The sequence below is a fragment of the Schistocerca cancellata genome, chromosome 1, assembly GCF_023864275.1.
Source record: "Schistocerca cancellata isolate TAMUIC-IGC-003103 chromosome 1, iqSchCanc2.1, whole genome shotgun sequence".
NCBI lineage: Eukaryota > Metazoa > Arthropoda > Insecta > Orthoptera > Acrididae > Schistocerca > Schistocerca cancellata.
This window is the reverse complement of record NC_064626.1, coordinates 178945483-178962232: the sequence shown is the minus strand read 5'-3', so window position 1 is coordinate 178962232 and position 16750 is coordinate 178945483. Positions and strand designations below refer to the sequence as shown.

The following is a 16750-nucleotide window of genomic DNA, read 5'->3' as shown; positions in this document are numbered from 1 at the left end:
ACATCTCCGACTTTCATAAAGGTTGGATTGTAGCCTATCACGATTGCGATTTATCGTATCGCGACATTGCTGCTTGCATTGGTCGAGATCCAGTGACTGTTAGGAGAATAGGGAATTGGTGGGTTCAGGGAGGTAATACGGAATGCCGTGCTGGATCCCAACAGCCTCGTATCACTATCAGTTGAGATGACAGGCATCTTATCCGCATGGCTGTAACGGATCATGCAGCCACTTCTCGATCCCTGAGTCAACAGACGGGGACATTTGCAAGACAACAACCACCTGCATGAACAGTTTGGTGACGTTTGCAACAGCATGGACTATCAACTCGAAGGCCATGGCTACGCTTACCCTTGACACTGCATCACAGACAGGAGCACCTGCGATGGTGTACTCAATGACGAACCTGGGTGCACGAATGGCAAAACGTCATTTTTTCGGATAAATCCAGGTTCTGTTTACAGCGTCATGATGGTCGCATCCGTGTTTGGCGACACCGTGGTGAACACACATTGGAAGCGTGTATTCATCATCGCCACACTGGCATATCACCTGACGTGATAGTATAGGGGGCCACTGGTTACACGTTTACGTCTAGGTCACCTCTTGTTTGCATTGACGGCACTTTGAACAGTGGACGTTACATTTTAGATGTGTTACGACCTGCGGCTATACCCTTCATTCGATCCCTGCGAAACCCTACATTTCAGGAGGATAATGCATGACTGCACATTGTAGGTCCTGTACGGGCCTTCCTGGACACAAAAAATGTTCGATAGCTGCCCTGGCCAGCACATTCTCCAAATCTCTCACCAACTGAAAAGGTCTGGTCATTGGTGGCCGAGCAATTGCCTCATCGCAATATGCCAGTCACTACTCTTGATGAACTGTGGTATTGTGTTGAAGCTGCATGGGCAGCTGTACCTGTACATGCCATCCAAGCTCGGTTTCACTCAATGTCCAGGCACATCAAGGCCATTATTATGGCCGGAGGTGGTTGTTCTGGGTACTGATTTATCAGGATATATGCACCCAAATTGCATGAAAATGTAATCACATGTCAGTTCTAGTATAATACACTCCTGGAAATTGAAATAAGAACACTGTGAATTCATTGTCCCAGGAAGGGGAAACTTTATTGACACATTCCTGGGGTCAGATACATTACATGATCACACTGACAGAACCACAGGCACATAGACACAGGCAACAGAGCATGCACAATGTCGGCACTAGTACAGTGTATATCCACCTTTCGCAACAATGCAGGCTGCTATTCTCCCATGGAGACGATCGTAGAGATGCTGGATGTAGTCCTGTGGAACGGCTTGCCATGCCATTTCCACCTGGTGCCTCAGTTGGACCAGCGTTCGTGCTGGACGTGCAGACCGCGTGAGACGACACTTCATCCAGTCCCAAACATGCTCAATGGGGGACAGATCCGGAGATCTTGCTGGCCAGGGTAGTTGACTTATACCTTCTAGAGCACGTTGGGTGGCACGGGATACATGCGGACATGCATTGTCCTGTTGGAACAGCAAGTTCCCTTGCCGGTCTAGGAATGGTAGAATGATGGGTTCGATGACGGTTTGGATGTACCGTGCACTATTCAGTGTCCCCTCGACGATCATCAGTGGTATACGGCCAGTGTAGGAGATCGCTCCCCACACCATGATGCCGGGTGTTGGCCCTGTGTGCCTCGGTCGTATGCAGTCCTGATTGTGGCGCTCACCTGCATGGCACCAAACACGCATACGACCATCATTGGCACCAAGGCAGAAGCGACTCTCATCGCTGAAGACGACACGTCTCCATTCGTCCCTCCATTCACGCCTGTCGCGACACCACTGGAGGCAGGCTGCACGATGTTGGGGCGTGAGTGGAAGATGGCCTAACGGTGTGCGGGACCGTAGCCCAGCTTCATGGAGACGGTTGCGAATGGTCCTCGCCGATACCCCAGGAGCAACAGTGTCCCTAATTTGCTGGGAAGTGGCGGTGCGGTCCCCTACGGCACTGCGTAGGATCCTACGGTCTTGGCGTGCATCCGTGCGTTGCTGCGGTCCGGTCCCAGGTCGACGGGCACGTGCACCTTCCGCCGACCACTGGCGACAACATCGATGTACTGTGGAGACCTCACGCCCCACGTGTTGAGCAATTCGGCGGTACGTCCACCCGGCTTCCCGCATGCCCACTATACGCCCTCGCTCAAAGTCCGTCAACTGCACATACGGTTCACGTCCACGCTGTCGCGGCATGATACCAGTGTTAAAGACTGCGATGGAGCTCCGTATACCATGGCAAACTGGCTGACACTGACGGCGGCGGTGCACAAATGCTGCGCAGCTAGCGCCATTCGACGGCCAACACCGTGGTTCCTGGTGTGTCCGCTGTGCCGTGCGTGTGATCATTGCTTGTACAGCCCTCTCGCAGTGTCCGGAGCAAGTATGGTGGGTCTGACACACCGGTGTCAATGTGTTCTTTTTTCCATTTCCAGGAGTGTATATTTGTCCAATGAATACCCGTTTATCATCTGCATTTCTTCTTGGTGTAGCAATTTTAATGGCCAGTAGTGTAGCTCAATTACCTCATACCCAAATACGTATTTCAATTTTTTCCCAAGTTTTTACTCTCTGTTACACACCTGTGATTTTCTAAAAACTGATGAAATTCTTTAGCACAAATTATTGTATAAACATTGTGTTGTACATTTAATTTCCTTCACTTATACAGATTTTATACAATGTATTGGAGAGGATTACGTTTTTTAATCAAATCTGCCAATTATATATATTTTTGCTCGTATTTTTGGGGGTTTTAACATTTTCCTCAGTTTTGCATTTTTTAAGACTGGGATGGGGATGTAGAAATGAAGAAGCAAAAAGATTGCTGGAATTCTGCAAGAGAAATTGTTTAGTGATAGGTAACTCATGGATTCAGTTGAAAGAGAGCAACTAAGTAATGCCAGCAGGAATCTAGCACAGAAATGGTTGGTGAATTACATGCTCCTTGAATGGAAAGTGAAGAGGACTATAATGGATGTAAAGGTACCACCATCTGAGGCATTGTTTAGTGACCACTGGCTACTGGTGATGAGCATTAGGAATGGAAGAAGACAGAGAATGAGGAAAGGGGAATTAAGAGTATGGAAACTGAAGGAAAAGAAAGTTAAGGGAGAACACCGACAGATTACAAGGGAAAGATTACCAAAGGATGAACAAAAGACAGGAGAAGACGAATGGGGATGATTTAAAAGTGCTATGGTAGAAGCTACGGTAGGTGTCTGCAGCAGGAAAAGTGGCAGAAGATAGTGGGAGGGGACACCATGGTGGAATGAGAGAGTCAAGGAGATAGAAGGAAACACCAGGCCTTCAGACTAAGTTTGCAGAAAGAACCGAATTAGCAAGAGAGGTATAAGAAAAAGAAGAAAGAGGCAAGTAAGATAGTGGCTGAGGGGAGAAGATTGGATAAATGAGCAGAGGCAGTAAGAAAGTACTATATGGAATGGTCAAAAGTGATAGGAGAGGTTGGGGAGGGGGGGGGGGGGGGGACCTAACATGGAAAGAAATGGAAATGGCACTAATCAAGATGAAAGGAGGAAAGATGCCAGGTACAGGTGAAGTAAATGTCAAAATGGTGAAGGCAGCATGGGAGCTTGGGAAACAGTGGCTGTATTGTGTGATGATGGTGGTGTGGAATGAGAAGACTCCAGAAGATTGGAAGAGAACAATAATTCTTGCTGTATTCAAGAAAGAGAGTGGGAAGGATTGTAGAAACTACAGAGGGCTCACATTGATACCACACTGTGCCAAGGTGTATGAAAAGATCCTGGAAAGCAGAATCCAAACAAAGGCCAAGAACAAAATGAGAGAAGAACAGATCTGGAAGGTAAATTTTTGACCTCACGGTTGCAGTGAGGCACCTCCAGGAGTGCCACTATGAATTTGGGTAAGACCTTGTGATGGCCTTTCTCAACATAGAAAAGACATTTGATAGCATCTGTAGAAGAAAGGTCTGGGAAGCACTAGAAAAAAAGGGAGTGGTAAAAGAGACTATTAGAGTGGAGAAGATCTAATGTGGAATTCTGAGTTGTATGAAAGTGGGAAATGAAAGGACAGATTGCTTCCAGCTACCGAGTGGTGTGAAACAAGGCAGCGCGACATTACCTCTCCTCTTCATTGTGATCTTGGATAAGATAATGACTGCAGTGGGAGAAAAAACTAGAGGAGACAAGCTGAAAGCAAAGGTGTTTACAGATGACTTAATGATCTGGGGAAATAGAGAGGAATACTATGAGAAGGTATGGAATGAAATTCAGTGTAAACAAATGTGTGATCCTGGTTACAACTAGAAAGAAAAATAGACAAACTAGCAGAATAAGGATTCGAGGTGAACAAGTGAGGAAGGTGAAAAGTGTTAAGTACTTTGGAAGCAAGATGGAGGAAAATGGAAAAAATAAGAAAGACATCAGTGGATGTGGATGACAGGCAGAAGCATTCCTTCGAAGTGTTAGTAGCCTGGTTTGGAACAAAAATGTACCAAAAAAAGGAAAGAAGTGATATACAGAAGTATCTACATCCCAGTAGTGACCTATGCATCAGAAACACGAGAGTGTGCTTACTGAAGGACTGCATTGACAGCATACAACATCCTTTGGCACACATCATAAATGAATCTTTCACTGTAGGCTGCTTCCCAGAGTACTTAAAATGTGCAAAAGTCCTGCCTCTATTTAAGAAAGGCGATCCAGAAAATATAGAAAACTATAGGCCCATCTCATTACTCTCATCCTTTTCAAAGGTAATAGAAAATATAATGAAAAAGAGACTAATGGATTTCCTAAACAAGTACAACCTACTGTGTAAAGAACAGTTTGGTTTCAGGCCAGGAAGAAGCACAGGTTCAGCAGTAACTCACTTCACAAATTTTGTCTTAGAAGCACTTGACGAAGGTGAACATGTAAAAGGCATATTCCTTGACCTTAGCAAAGCATTTGACACGATAGACCACAAAATACTACTAAACAAAATGGAGGCACTAGGAATAAGGGGAACAGTAAATAATTGGTTTCAATCGTACTTGGAAAATAGGGTACAGAGTGTAGAGATCTCACAAACAAAGTTCAACAGATTGACAAAACACATTTCCAAACCAGAACATATTAACATAGGAGTCCCTCAGGGAAGTGTGTTAGGGCCAATACTCTTCCTAATATATATCAATGATTTTCCCCAGAGTGTCAAATACGGGGAAGCAATACTATTTGCAGATGATAGCAGCATCCTTATCAGTGATGAGTCACCAGACAAATTGAGAGACAAAGCTGAAGAAACTCTTGATCATGTATGCAAGTGGGTAGTAAGCAACAAATTAACCCTCAATATTAAAAAAACAAACTATTAATTTCCACATAAATAAAAAACATAATAGCATAGGCCTAAAAGTTAAAGATGAACTTATAGATCGTGTCACAAACACAAAATTCCTAGGAATGCATGTTGACTCACAGCTTAACTGGACTGACCATATTGCAGCACTAGAAAAGAAAATTGCTACTGCTTGCTATGCACTCCGGATAATTATGTCAGTATGTAATAGTTCATGTGCTAAGACTACATACTTTGCATAAGTGCATTCAATAATTAGTTATGGCATAACCTTCTGGGGTACAAATGTGCAGAACATACAAGCAATTTTCAAGCTGCAAAAGAGGGCTGTACGAATAATAACAAAAAGCAGCAAGAGAGCTCACTGTACTGATTTATTCAAAACCATGGGAATCTTGACAGTACCATGTGAATACATCTTTCAGACTGTGATATATATAAAGAAACACATTGACCAGTACACACAAAACAGATCTATACACCAACACTGGACTAGATCCTGCCACCATTTGCATCTCATACGAAAAAACAAAACAAAAACCCAAAATAGTTTATTATTTAATGGAATAAAAATGTATAATAGACTTCCAGAGGAGATCAAAGCTGAAACTGGAATACATGCCTTTAGGAAAGCTGCAAAAAGTTATTTAGCAGATAAATGTTACTATACTGTCAAAGAATACTGTAAATGACATGTGTTCACCTCAATTCATGCAAGAGTACCTTTGTAAATTTATATTTATCTGTAATTAAGATTGGTGTGTATTTGTTTTGTGTAATCCATGCAAGAATACATTTGTAAATTTATATTTATTTGTAACTAAGATTGGTGTGTATTTGTTTTGTGTACAAATGATTAAGTTGCACCATAGAAATATGTACTACCAGAAGTACTATTATGTATATACTCATTCCATGTATACAGTTGATGACATCCATACAACACAAGTTGTCTACGGATGAATAAATAAATAAATAAACAGAGGCGAGGGGTAAGATGTAAATAGACTACAGGTAGATAAAAATATAAAAAGGATTAAGAAGACACTTGAAAACAAAACTCTCCTCCAAATTGATGAAGAATTTGCTAAAAACAACACAAGAAGCTTTTACAGAACTTTCAAACAAAGGCTCTCAAGATACAAAGCACCCACCCTCTAATTTCAAGATGTAAATGGGACCATTGCTCACAATAACACAGAAAATTGCAAAATGCTAGCAGGCTACTTTGAGAAACTCTTGAATTGTGAACCCATCCTTGAAAAATTTGAATCCATCCCAAATAACAGTGAGAAGCCAGGTTCAGAAACACCAATGACTGAAGAACTACAGAAGGTCACTTCAGAACTTAAAAACAACAAAGCGTCCGGAGAAAACCAAATAGCAGCTGAACTATGGAAAAAGGCTGACAAAAATGCAATTACATCCCTTCAGTGTGTTTTTGATAAAATCTGGAAAGAAGAAGAGATCCCCACAGAATGGAGAACAGGTCTCATCCACCCTATCCACAAGAAAGGTTTGAAGACAGACCCCAACAGTTACAGAGTAATATCACTGCTGGACATTACATACAAGATTCTTTCTTAAGTCCTTTTGAACAGGGCAGAGCCACAATTGGACCCACAAATCGGGGAATACCAGGGAGGTTTTAGAAAGGGTAGATCATGTTCTGAACAAATACTAAACCTCAAAAACATCATGGCATACCAAAAATCAAGGGCAAAGACATATGTAATCTCCGTCACTGATTTCAAAAAAGCATATGATTTGATTGATTGAGAATCTCTATTATCAGTCCTGGAAGAAATGGGTTTGGATAAGAAAACAACCAATATTATAAAAGCAACCCTTACAAATACATTTTCGAAAATTAAATTTATGGGCAAATTATCGCAACCCTTTGAAATAAAAATGGGAGTGCAACAGGGGGATGGGCTCTCACCGTTGCGGTTCAATTGTGCACTTGAGAAAGTGGTCAGAGAATGGAACACAAATATTAAGAGTGGTATAAGACTGGGTTGCAAAAAGAAGAACCTTAAAGTAAATTGCATTGCCTTTGCAAATGATATGGCCCTATTTGCTGAAACAATGGAAGAAGCATGGAAGCAAATTCTTGAATTAAAGAAACAAGCAGCTAAAATAGGGCTTCACATCTCCTTTGAAAAAAAACTAAGATATTGACAAACATCAAGCATTATGTAAATACCTCAAAGTTCAAGAACAAAAGATTGAAATAGTAAAAGAATTCATATATCTCGGAGAATGAATTAGTTGGAATGCTGGGGAAAGCAAAGCAATGGAGTCCAGAAAAAATAAACTTGAATTGGCCTTCCAACTAACAAAAAATACATACAACAAAAAATCCCTTTCATGGGGGTCCAAAATTACACATTACAAAACAGTGATTAAGCCAGAAGCACTGGATGCAGCAGAAACACTAAACATGAATTTCAAAGGCCAAATGGAGAAACTTGAGCTAAAGGAAAGAAAAATTTTAAGAAAAATCATAGGATCAAAATTTTAAGAAAATAAGATTATATACATCAAAAATGAAACTCTCTACAAGAAAATTGAAAACTTTCAGATACTATGCAAAAAAGGAGGATAAATTTTTATGGTCATCTTCTCAGAATGAATTCCAACAGATTAACTAATCAAATCTTTGACTTTTTCCGTGAAGACAAAACAAAAGCCAACTGGTTTAAAGAAACTGAGAAAGACCTAGTACAATTAAAGATTTCAGAAAATTCACTTACTGATCGGACAGCTAAATTAATTACTAAAGATGAAAACATAAGGTTCCAAGATAAATATAGACGAAAGTCCAAACTCTGCATCTCGGAAGAAGAGAGGAAAAGAAGATCAGAAAGAATGAAGAAATACTGGGCCCTAAGAAAAGAACAACACGCAAAGAAATAATTGATCCAGCGTACCCCAAAGAGAGTGAAACAAAAGAAGAAGAAGATTACCGGTATGGGGAATGAAGTTCTTCAGAAGTAGGATAGGAGTAACAAGGAGAGGTAGGATGAGGAATGAAAAGGTAAGGAAAACATTGAAAGAGGAACCTTTGCAGAGCAGGATAGAAATATCAAGGCTAAAATGATATGGACACTTAAAGAGAATGGAAAACATGAAGATTCTCAAGAAGATACATGAAATAAAGATGCGAAGAAAACAAACTAGAGGAAGACAAAGGGATGGATGGCTGGAGAGTGTGTTGAAAAAAGAGGCAAGAACTGGATCAGAGTAAATACAGAAAGATGGTGGGGAAAACAGGACTGTACATGGCGAGGCTTATGTTCCAAACAGACTCAGCCTGGGGCTAAAAATGTTCAAGATGATGATGATCAGTTTTATGTCTGTAACCCTCTCCTTTTATGATTGCTTATTTTGTGAGGCAATTCAGAAAAGCTCACAAATCAATTATCCTCTAAGTATATTTTGTATCTGATATCTTGCAGACAATTATCCTCTGAAAACAATGATGATCAACGCCAAAAATTGTATACTGATTATTTTTCAACTGCTGTTTTCTTCTGACAGAATCTGAAAGGCCATGGATAAAATGAACAGGACAAATTATTGCTAGATTAATTCCAATCTCTGTGTGCCTCATAGTTATGCAAAATGATCAGTAAGTTCTAGGCAATTTCACTGTCAGTCCATTAAACACGATCTTTGAATTTGCTCCTACTGGCATTTCATTTACTTGGCAGTCACATTACTTAAAAATCAGTTGGATCAGATTCACTTTCTTTATATGTTATTTTTGTACTTGCAGCCATAGTTTTAACTTCACATAAGAATCAAAGAAAATTGTCAAGTAATAAACCCTCAAACAGCACTGATGAATTACCTGACTCTGCTTTAAAAGCAGGGGCTTAGCACATAACAATATCATTATCAGTTATCTGCACTCTCTCTTTACAGAATAATGTCTTTCTGGGTATTCTCAACACAGATACTGCTACACAAAAACATCCTACTGATGTAGTATCCAACTACAGAGCTGCATCACAACAGAACTTCTGTTCAAATGTGTTCATCTACACTCACAAAAATATCTTAACTAAATATTCACCTTGTACCTTTAAACACAACAGCCTTAAAACAGCAACTCTGAATTGTTAGAGTATACTTCAACTTCACTAGGACTTTATTAGACTTTTCAAAAGTATTTCATATTCTGTATCTTCAAAATCCAACTAGGAAAATTAGAAAGAACGGATGAAAGGTGCACAGCATATGGCTAGAAAACTACAGGACTAAAGTGAAATTTCAGTATAAATTCAATGTCCAGAATAAACCAATAAACAGAATTTTCCTTGCATGTGAATAATTAATGAAACCTGGAATTTGCCAGTGCTTAATTCTAGGACAGTTACTGTTTTCATTTGAAGTAGATGATGTTGTTGAATGTATACCGGGTAAGTCTCCAAAAATCTGTGTTTTTTTTTTTTTTAATGACACAAGTGTATTATTCACTGAATCTGGTCTAGAAAGACTGCAGTCAACACTAGAAAATTCTTTGTCAAACTTTCAGAGTGGTTAAACAGAAACAAATAACTGTAAATGATATAATAACTGTGTGCCAACTTAAAGTCCAGAGTGGAATAAAAACAATATAAGGGTAAAGTCCCAGTCACCATATACAGGAAGCGTAGAGTTGCAGACAAGTACAATAAAAAAGGCTGCAGTACAAGAAATATAAAACACACAGACATTCAAACACATACAACTCACACAGACGTGGTCACTGCCTATGGGCACTGGGGCCATGTATGTGTGTGAGTTTGAGTTGAGCTTGTGCAAATGTGTATGTGTCTTGTATTTCAGAAAAAGGACCTTTATTTTCAAATACTTAAATGTTTAGCAGTGTTTTTCATTATGCCTATCCATCACTCAACACCTCCCCTATGTGGTCAGCAGCAATCTATCCTTCAAATATTGTTATTTGTCAACCTTAATTTATTTTCTACTTCTTATCAAAAATTTCTTCAAGCCATATTCAAAGACAAAATTTAAAAAAATGTAGACATTATAGAATTCTTTGGTCTATGGGAGAGTCAGCCATGAGAAAATTACTCCATCTGGTATGCAAGATATATAAGACTGGTGAAATACCCTTGGACTTCTGTAAGAACGTAATAATTCCAAATCCAAAGATGGCAAGTGATGATATGTGTGAATGTTACCCAACAACCAGTTTGGCACATCATGGTTGCAAAATACTGACACAAATTATTTGCTCAAGAATGGAAAAACTGGTAGAGGACAACTGCGGGGAGGATCAGTTTGGATTCCAGAGAAATGTAGGATCCCAAGAGGCAGTGTAGCACTAGCCTTCTTCATTACTAAATGACTTCCTCCTAAAACAGAACGTACACTAGGAACAATCCTCAGGAGGTAGAACTGTTTCAAACAGAGTGGCCTTGTATTTGGCAGGGTGGAAGCTCCAATTTTCATCTGGCCATCCTGATTTAGCTTTTCTGTGGTTTTCCTAAATTACTTAAGGCAAATGCCAGGATGGTTCCTAGTATAAAGCCACTGCCTACTACCTGTCCCATCCTTGTCAAACTAGACCTGTAAGTACATAAATGGCTGTATATATGAATTATGTTGTTCTTATATTTTAATACCAGGACATGTCCAACAGCTTTGCAAAAGCGATTTACGGATTTAAAAAATTACTGCTTGTTGTTCTTAAATTTTAATACCAAGACATCCCCAATACTTTTTAAAAGTGATCTGTGGATGAAAGAAACCACTACTACTAATATTGGATCCACAATTATTTGTCTTTGAAAATAAGTTTACACAATTTTTAGGTATAGGGAAAACTTTTGACAATGTACACTTAACTGCACTCTTTGAAGTTTTGAAGGTTGGAGGGATAAAATATAGGGACTGAAAGTTATTTTCAGCTTGTACAGCAATGAGACTGCAATTTTAAGAATCAAAGAACATGAAAGGGAAGCAATAATTGATAAGAAATGAGACAGAGTTGTAGCATATTCTGATGTTATTCAATCTCTGCATTGCGCAAGCTGTGAAGCACACCAAGGATAAATCTGGAAAGGGATTATAGTTCATGGAGAAGAAATAAAAACTTTGCAATTTGCTGATGAAATTGTAATTTTATCATGTAGAACTAAGGACTTGGAAGAGCAGTTCATTCGAATGGTTGGTTTTGAAAACAGGTTATAAGATGAACATCAATAAAAGTAAAACAAAATTAATGGAATTTTGTCCAATTAAACCAAGCAATGCTGAGGGAATTAGATTACAAAATGAGACACTAAAAGTAGAAGGTATGTTTTGTTATTTCAGCAGGAAAATGACTTATGACAGATGAGGAACGGAAGATAGAAATGCAGACTGGCAACAGCATGGAAAGTATTTACGAAAAAGGAGGAATTTGCTAACTACTAACATAAATTTATGTGTTAGGAATCCTTTTCTAAGGGTATGTGTCTGGAGAATAGCCCTGTGTGGAAGTGAAACATAGACGATAAGTGATTCACGTAAGAAGAGATTACAAGCTTTTGAAATATGGTGCTATTGAAGAATGTTGAAGATCAGATGAGTAGACTGAATAACAGTGAATCAAATTGGGGAAAAATGAAATTTATGATGCAACAGGACCAAAAGAAAGTATTGGTTGACAATAGGACACATTGTGAGGCTTCAAGGAATAGTTAATTTGATAATGGTAGGAAATGAAGAGGAAGAGGTAAAATTGTAGTGTGGGTCATTAGAACTTGCAATGGGATACATATGTAATTAGCAAATTTTAGAATGTGTCAACAATTTGCTGAGGTCTGAGAATATTTTTAAAAAATCTACAATTTGTAAATGAATAGCAATGCAGGTATACAATACACAATTCTGTTCAACGATATGATGTAGAATTATTTTTTGGAGAAATTGTATTCGTATTTTAAATGCAAAAAGGCAATGAGCTTCATCTGTGGACTGAAACAACTGAAGTCTTTTAAATCTCATTTTCCTAATGGTGGTGCTATAAATATTCCATATTTATGTCTCCATTTGTTCTGCATTAATTTACATTCCAGTGAGGTAGTTAGTAGTGAGTGAGTAGGTTTCATGGAGAGAAATCTGTCATATATCAACCCACTAGTTTGCTGAATTCACCCCATTTCTCATCTTTGAGATGCCAGATACAAATAACTAAGTCACATGTGACTGAAAAGGGGGGGGGGGCAAAGAGAGGACTGAAAAGGGGGGGCAGAGAGAGAGAGAGAGAGAGAGAGAGAGAGAGAGAGAGAGAGAGAGAGAGAAAGAGACAGAGAGAAATGTAGTCTGCCTTGCCTGGCTCCCTGATTCCCTTTTAGAGGCTGTGTTGCCCAGCAAGGCACTGCCACTTGTGCCTGCAGATCAGGCAACACAGGGAGAACGTAGAACCCTAGAAAAAGCTGTGATTTGCTGATGCTTGCCCAGCCTCTACCTCTCGACTCACAGAAACATAAATCACAATGTGACTTTGATTGAAGTATATACCAGAGCAAAATTTCTCTTCTGTACAAGTTTTTTCAATTATAGCATATTAGTAATTTTTCTTTACTTGTAGATTAATAACCTTAACTTAGAACATAAAAATATGTGTGTGTGTCTGCTGTAAGGAATATAATTGAATACTTATTAAAATTTAATTGTTTAAATTTAAGTATGAGTGTATTATGTATTGAATAACAGTGCCTGCAATGTTACTATAAAATATCTATACTGATATAATTTATTTAAAGTCCCTTGATGCAATTTCAGTCTGTATATTAAAGATAATCTCAAGAACTATTGAACAAATTTTGATATGGTTTTTACTAATAAACTGATTCATGAGAAAGGTTTGTGTGCATATTTTTCCATTGCTACGCCAGACAAATCATCTGGCCACAGACAAATAAAAGCAACTTTTGCAAAGCCAGGGTGGGTCACCAGCTTCTATTACTAGATACCATAGATTTACTTGGAATCCAGTTATTCATGATTTTGTGAAATACAGATCACCATCCTGCAGTTATTTATAAGTTAATTTGAATTAAACGATCGAAAATGCATGATGGAATGTAATAATATTCTGAAAAGAATAGTTGATACTCAGCCTATAGTGGAGATGCTGAGTCGCAGATAGGCACAATGAAAAGACTGACACACAATAAGCTTTTGGCCAAAAAGGCCTTTGTCAAAAATACACACACACACACACACAGACACACACACACACACACACACACACACACAAATGCAACTCACACACACATGACCCAAGTCTCCAGTAGCTGAAACCAGACTACAGCAGTGCATAAAGGGAGAGGCAACTGGGTTGGGGTAAGGAAGAAGCTGGGGCGACATTCCTCAATGTTGACCTCCCCCTCAAAGATGGCTACATCAGTACCTCTGTCCATAAAAAACCTACAAACCACCAGCAATACCTCCATTTCGACAGTTGCCACCCATTCCATTTCAAGAAGCCCCTTCCTTACAGCCTAGCCACCCGTGGCTAGGCTGTAATGAGCGGTCCCTCTCAAAATACTCTGAGGGTCTCACTCAGGCCTTTACAGACTGTAATCACCCCTTAAATCTTGTACAAAAACAGATCTCCCATGCCTTATCTTTCCAGTCACCCACCACTTCCCAAAGTCCCACCATCCAGCCACAGAGGAGCATTCCCCCTTGTGACTCAGTACCACCCAGGACTGGGGCAACTGAATTACATTCTCCACCAGGGTTTCAACTATGTAACCTATCCCATCAAAGGCAGGGCTACCTGTAAAACCAGTCATGTGAACTACAAGCTAAACTGCAACAACTGTGCTGCATTCTACATCGGCACGACAACCAACAAGCTGTCTGCCTGTATGAATGGCCATCAACAAACTGTGGCCAGAAAACAAATGGACCACCCTGTTGCTGAGCATGCCACCCAACACAATGTTCTTCATTTCAATGACTGCTTTACAGCCTGTGCCATCTGGATCCTTCCCACCAACACCAGTTTTTCTGAATTGTGCAGGTGGGAACTCTCCCAGCAATATATCCTATGCTCCCATAACCCTCCTGGCTTTACCTTTTGAAGGTCATTGTCCTTACCCATCTGGTCCTTTCCCTGTTCCCATTCCACCACTACACAGCTCTCTATTCCACCAACACAGCCAGTCTTTTTATTTCTCTCCTTTCCTGCTTTCCCCCCTCTCCCCTGCTCTTTGTTTATCCTCCCGACTGCATCTGACTGCCCTACGCTTTCTCCACCTTGCCCCTGTATGCTGCACTTTACTGTCCCCCACCCCTACCCTGCAATACCTCCCCCTGTCCGTCCCAGCCCCTTCCTTACCCCCACTCTCATGCCTCTCTCATCATGCACTGATGTTCATAGTCTGACTTCAGCTGCCAGAAACAGTAATCATGGGTGTGTGAGTTGTGTGTGTGTGTGTGTGTGTGTGTGTGTGTGTGTGTGTGTGTGTGTGTGCTGTCAATTTTTGACAAACCCTTGTTGGTTGAAAGCTTACTGTGTGACAGTCTTTTTGTTGGGCCTATTCTGCACTGTGAATTAGCATCTACACTGTATGATGATTAGTAACTATCCTTTTCATAATATCATTAATTTGAATTAAACTGCAGCTTGCATAAAAACATCATGTTGGGAAATAGAATATACTGTTGTCTTATGAAAAACGTACCTGATCTGTAGGTAGGAGCGAAAAATCATCAGGTGGGTTTGTAATTACATATCGTTTTGTTGATGCATCACAAGAAGAACTTGTGTCCCGAAATCTGTAATATACAGAAAACATTTCTTATAACCACACTTTTAATCGCTCTTCTTACGTACCACATAATACTTTCTGATTGGTGCTGAGTTATTTGGAAACAAATTTATTAATGCAGTCTACTTATACATGAAGTAGTGTTACCAATGTTGTATAGCACTTTGTTGCTGAAAGGAATTGAAAATGGTATCTTATTACTCATATTTACCAAAAGAATTCCACCACTGAGACTTATAACATTTGACAATTATTTTATTAGACAAACATTAATACATAAATGGACCCATATATGGCCATACATGGCTTGTTTAATTCCGTGTGTATGTATTTAAATTGAAAAAAGAGTGGTAAGATATAAGTTGGTAACATTCTTTGTGCTGTAATATGTTTACTATGAAGTATACATCGATGATATACAGCCAGAATGTCAACTGCACACATAATCAAGAGATGAAGCAATAAGAGATTCCCCCAAATACACAAATGTCTAAGTGATCAAATATTCACACATCAAGCTGCTAAGATAGTAAATACACAATTGGCTTGAGCCAGCAGCTTCCTTAACATGATATCTTGGAAACAAGAGGCTCTCTCCAACACACATGGTATGGATACGTCTTGTCAATGACCATCATACCCAGTTCGCTGGTTACCATCATTGTTGGTTATACATCTTCCGTTGCCAATGCATTATTGGCAGGCATGGATATTAAAGTGACTGAGCAGCAGAGGCACTGAGTTGTCAACAGGCACATAACCAAGAGTGAAAACTTTGCCAGCTTTTTGACGAATTCTTTTTTGAGCTAGTATACATACATACACATGCGCAAAGCAACATGCAGCATGTGCAACCATGAGGGTGCATGCACACACACACGCACATGCGCACGCTGCTTTGACTTCATCTTTTCTGGTTATCTGGATTCAAATACACCGAAGATTTTTTGTGCAGCAAATTAGTAATTCACAGTAATTTAGGCTATTTTTTGACATTGGTCACATTGGGCCTCACCAGTACGTAGAAAGAAGGAAATGTACCATCGCAGTTTGCATATAACACAAAGTTCAGGCACACGGTAGGAATGAAATGCTATTGTAATTATGGAGTAATTAATGATTAAAGTTCCTATATTTCTAGTCATCAAGAGACAACTATTTTTATGCTTTGTTAAGTCAAAAATAAACTAACTGTATCCCTAATTGAAATACGACATGATGATTTTTCAGTCAGAATTAAGCATACTCATGTTTTAATTAGTGTTAGTTAACTGAACTATAATCCTGACTATATAGGAATGTAAAGTTTTACTTGTAAAAAATTTAATTAATTGAATGTAGGCCTTTCATTTAATAAAACTAGTCCCTTTGTTCACCTGAAAATGATTGGGTGATTATCCTTTAAGTAAGTAAAATAATATATGCAGATTAACGAAATATATTGTTGCAATGATAAAACATAACTTATAATTTCAATAGAAACAGATTCTTTCCTATCTTTGTATGAAATTGTAATTGTATAAATCTAAAAATTTAATATGTAACTGCAGTAGCCACCAGAAAGATTGTGGGAGGCGCACA

At 39.3% G+C, this 16750-nt stretch overlaps 1 protein-coding gene across 1 annotated transcript in view; it reads right to left on the bottom strand.

Annotated features, from left to right (window-relative positions):
* LOC126168267 (calcium-activated potassium channel slowpoke) overlaps window positions 1–16750 on the bottom strand; it is a 908898-nt gene that overhangs the window by 20351 nt on the left and 871797 nt on the right. Inside the window, exon 26 of the mRNA XM_049920542.1 lies at window positions 15083–15176. Within this exon, the coding sequence (XP_049776499.1) occupies window positions 15083–15176 (94 nt within the window). The remainder of the gene's footprint in view (window positions 1–15082; window positions 15177–16750) is intronic.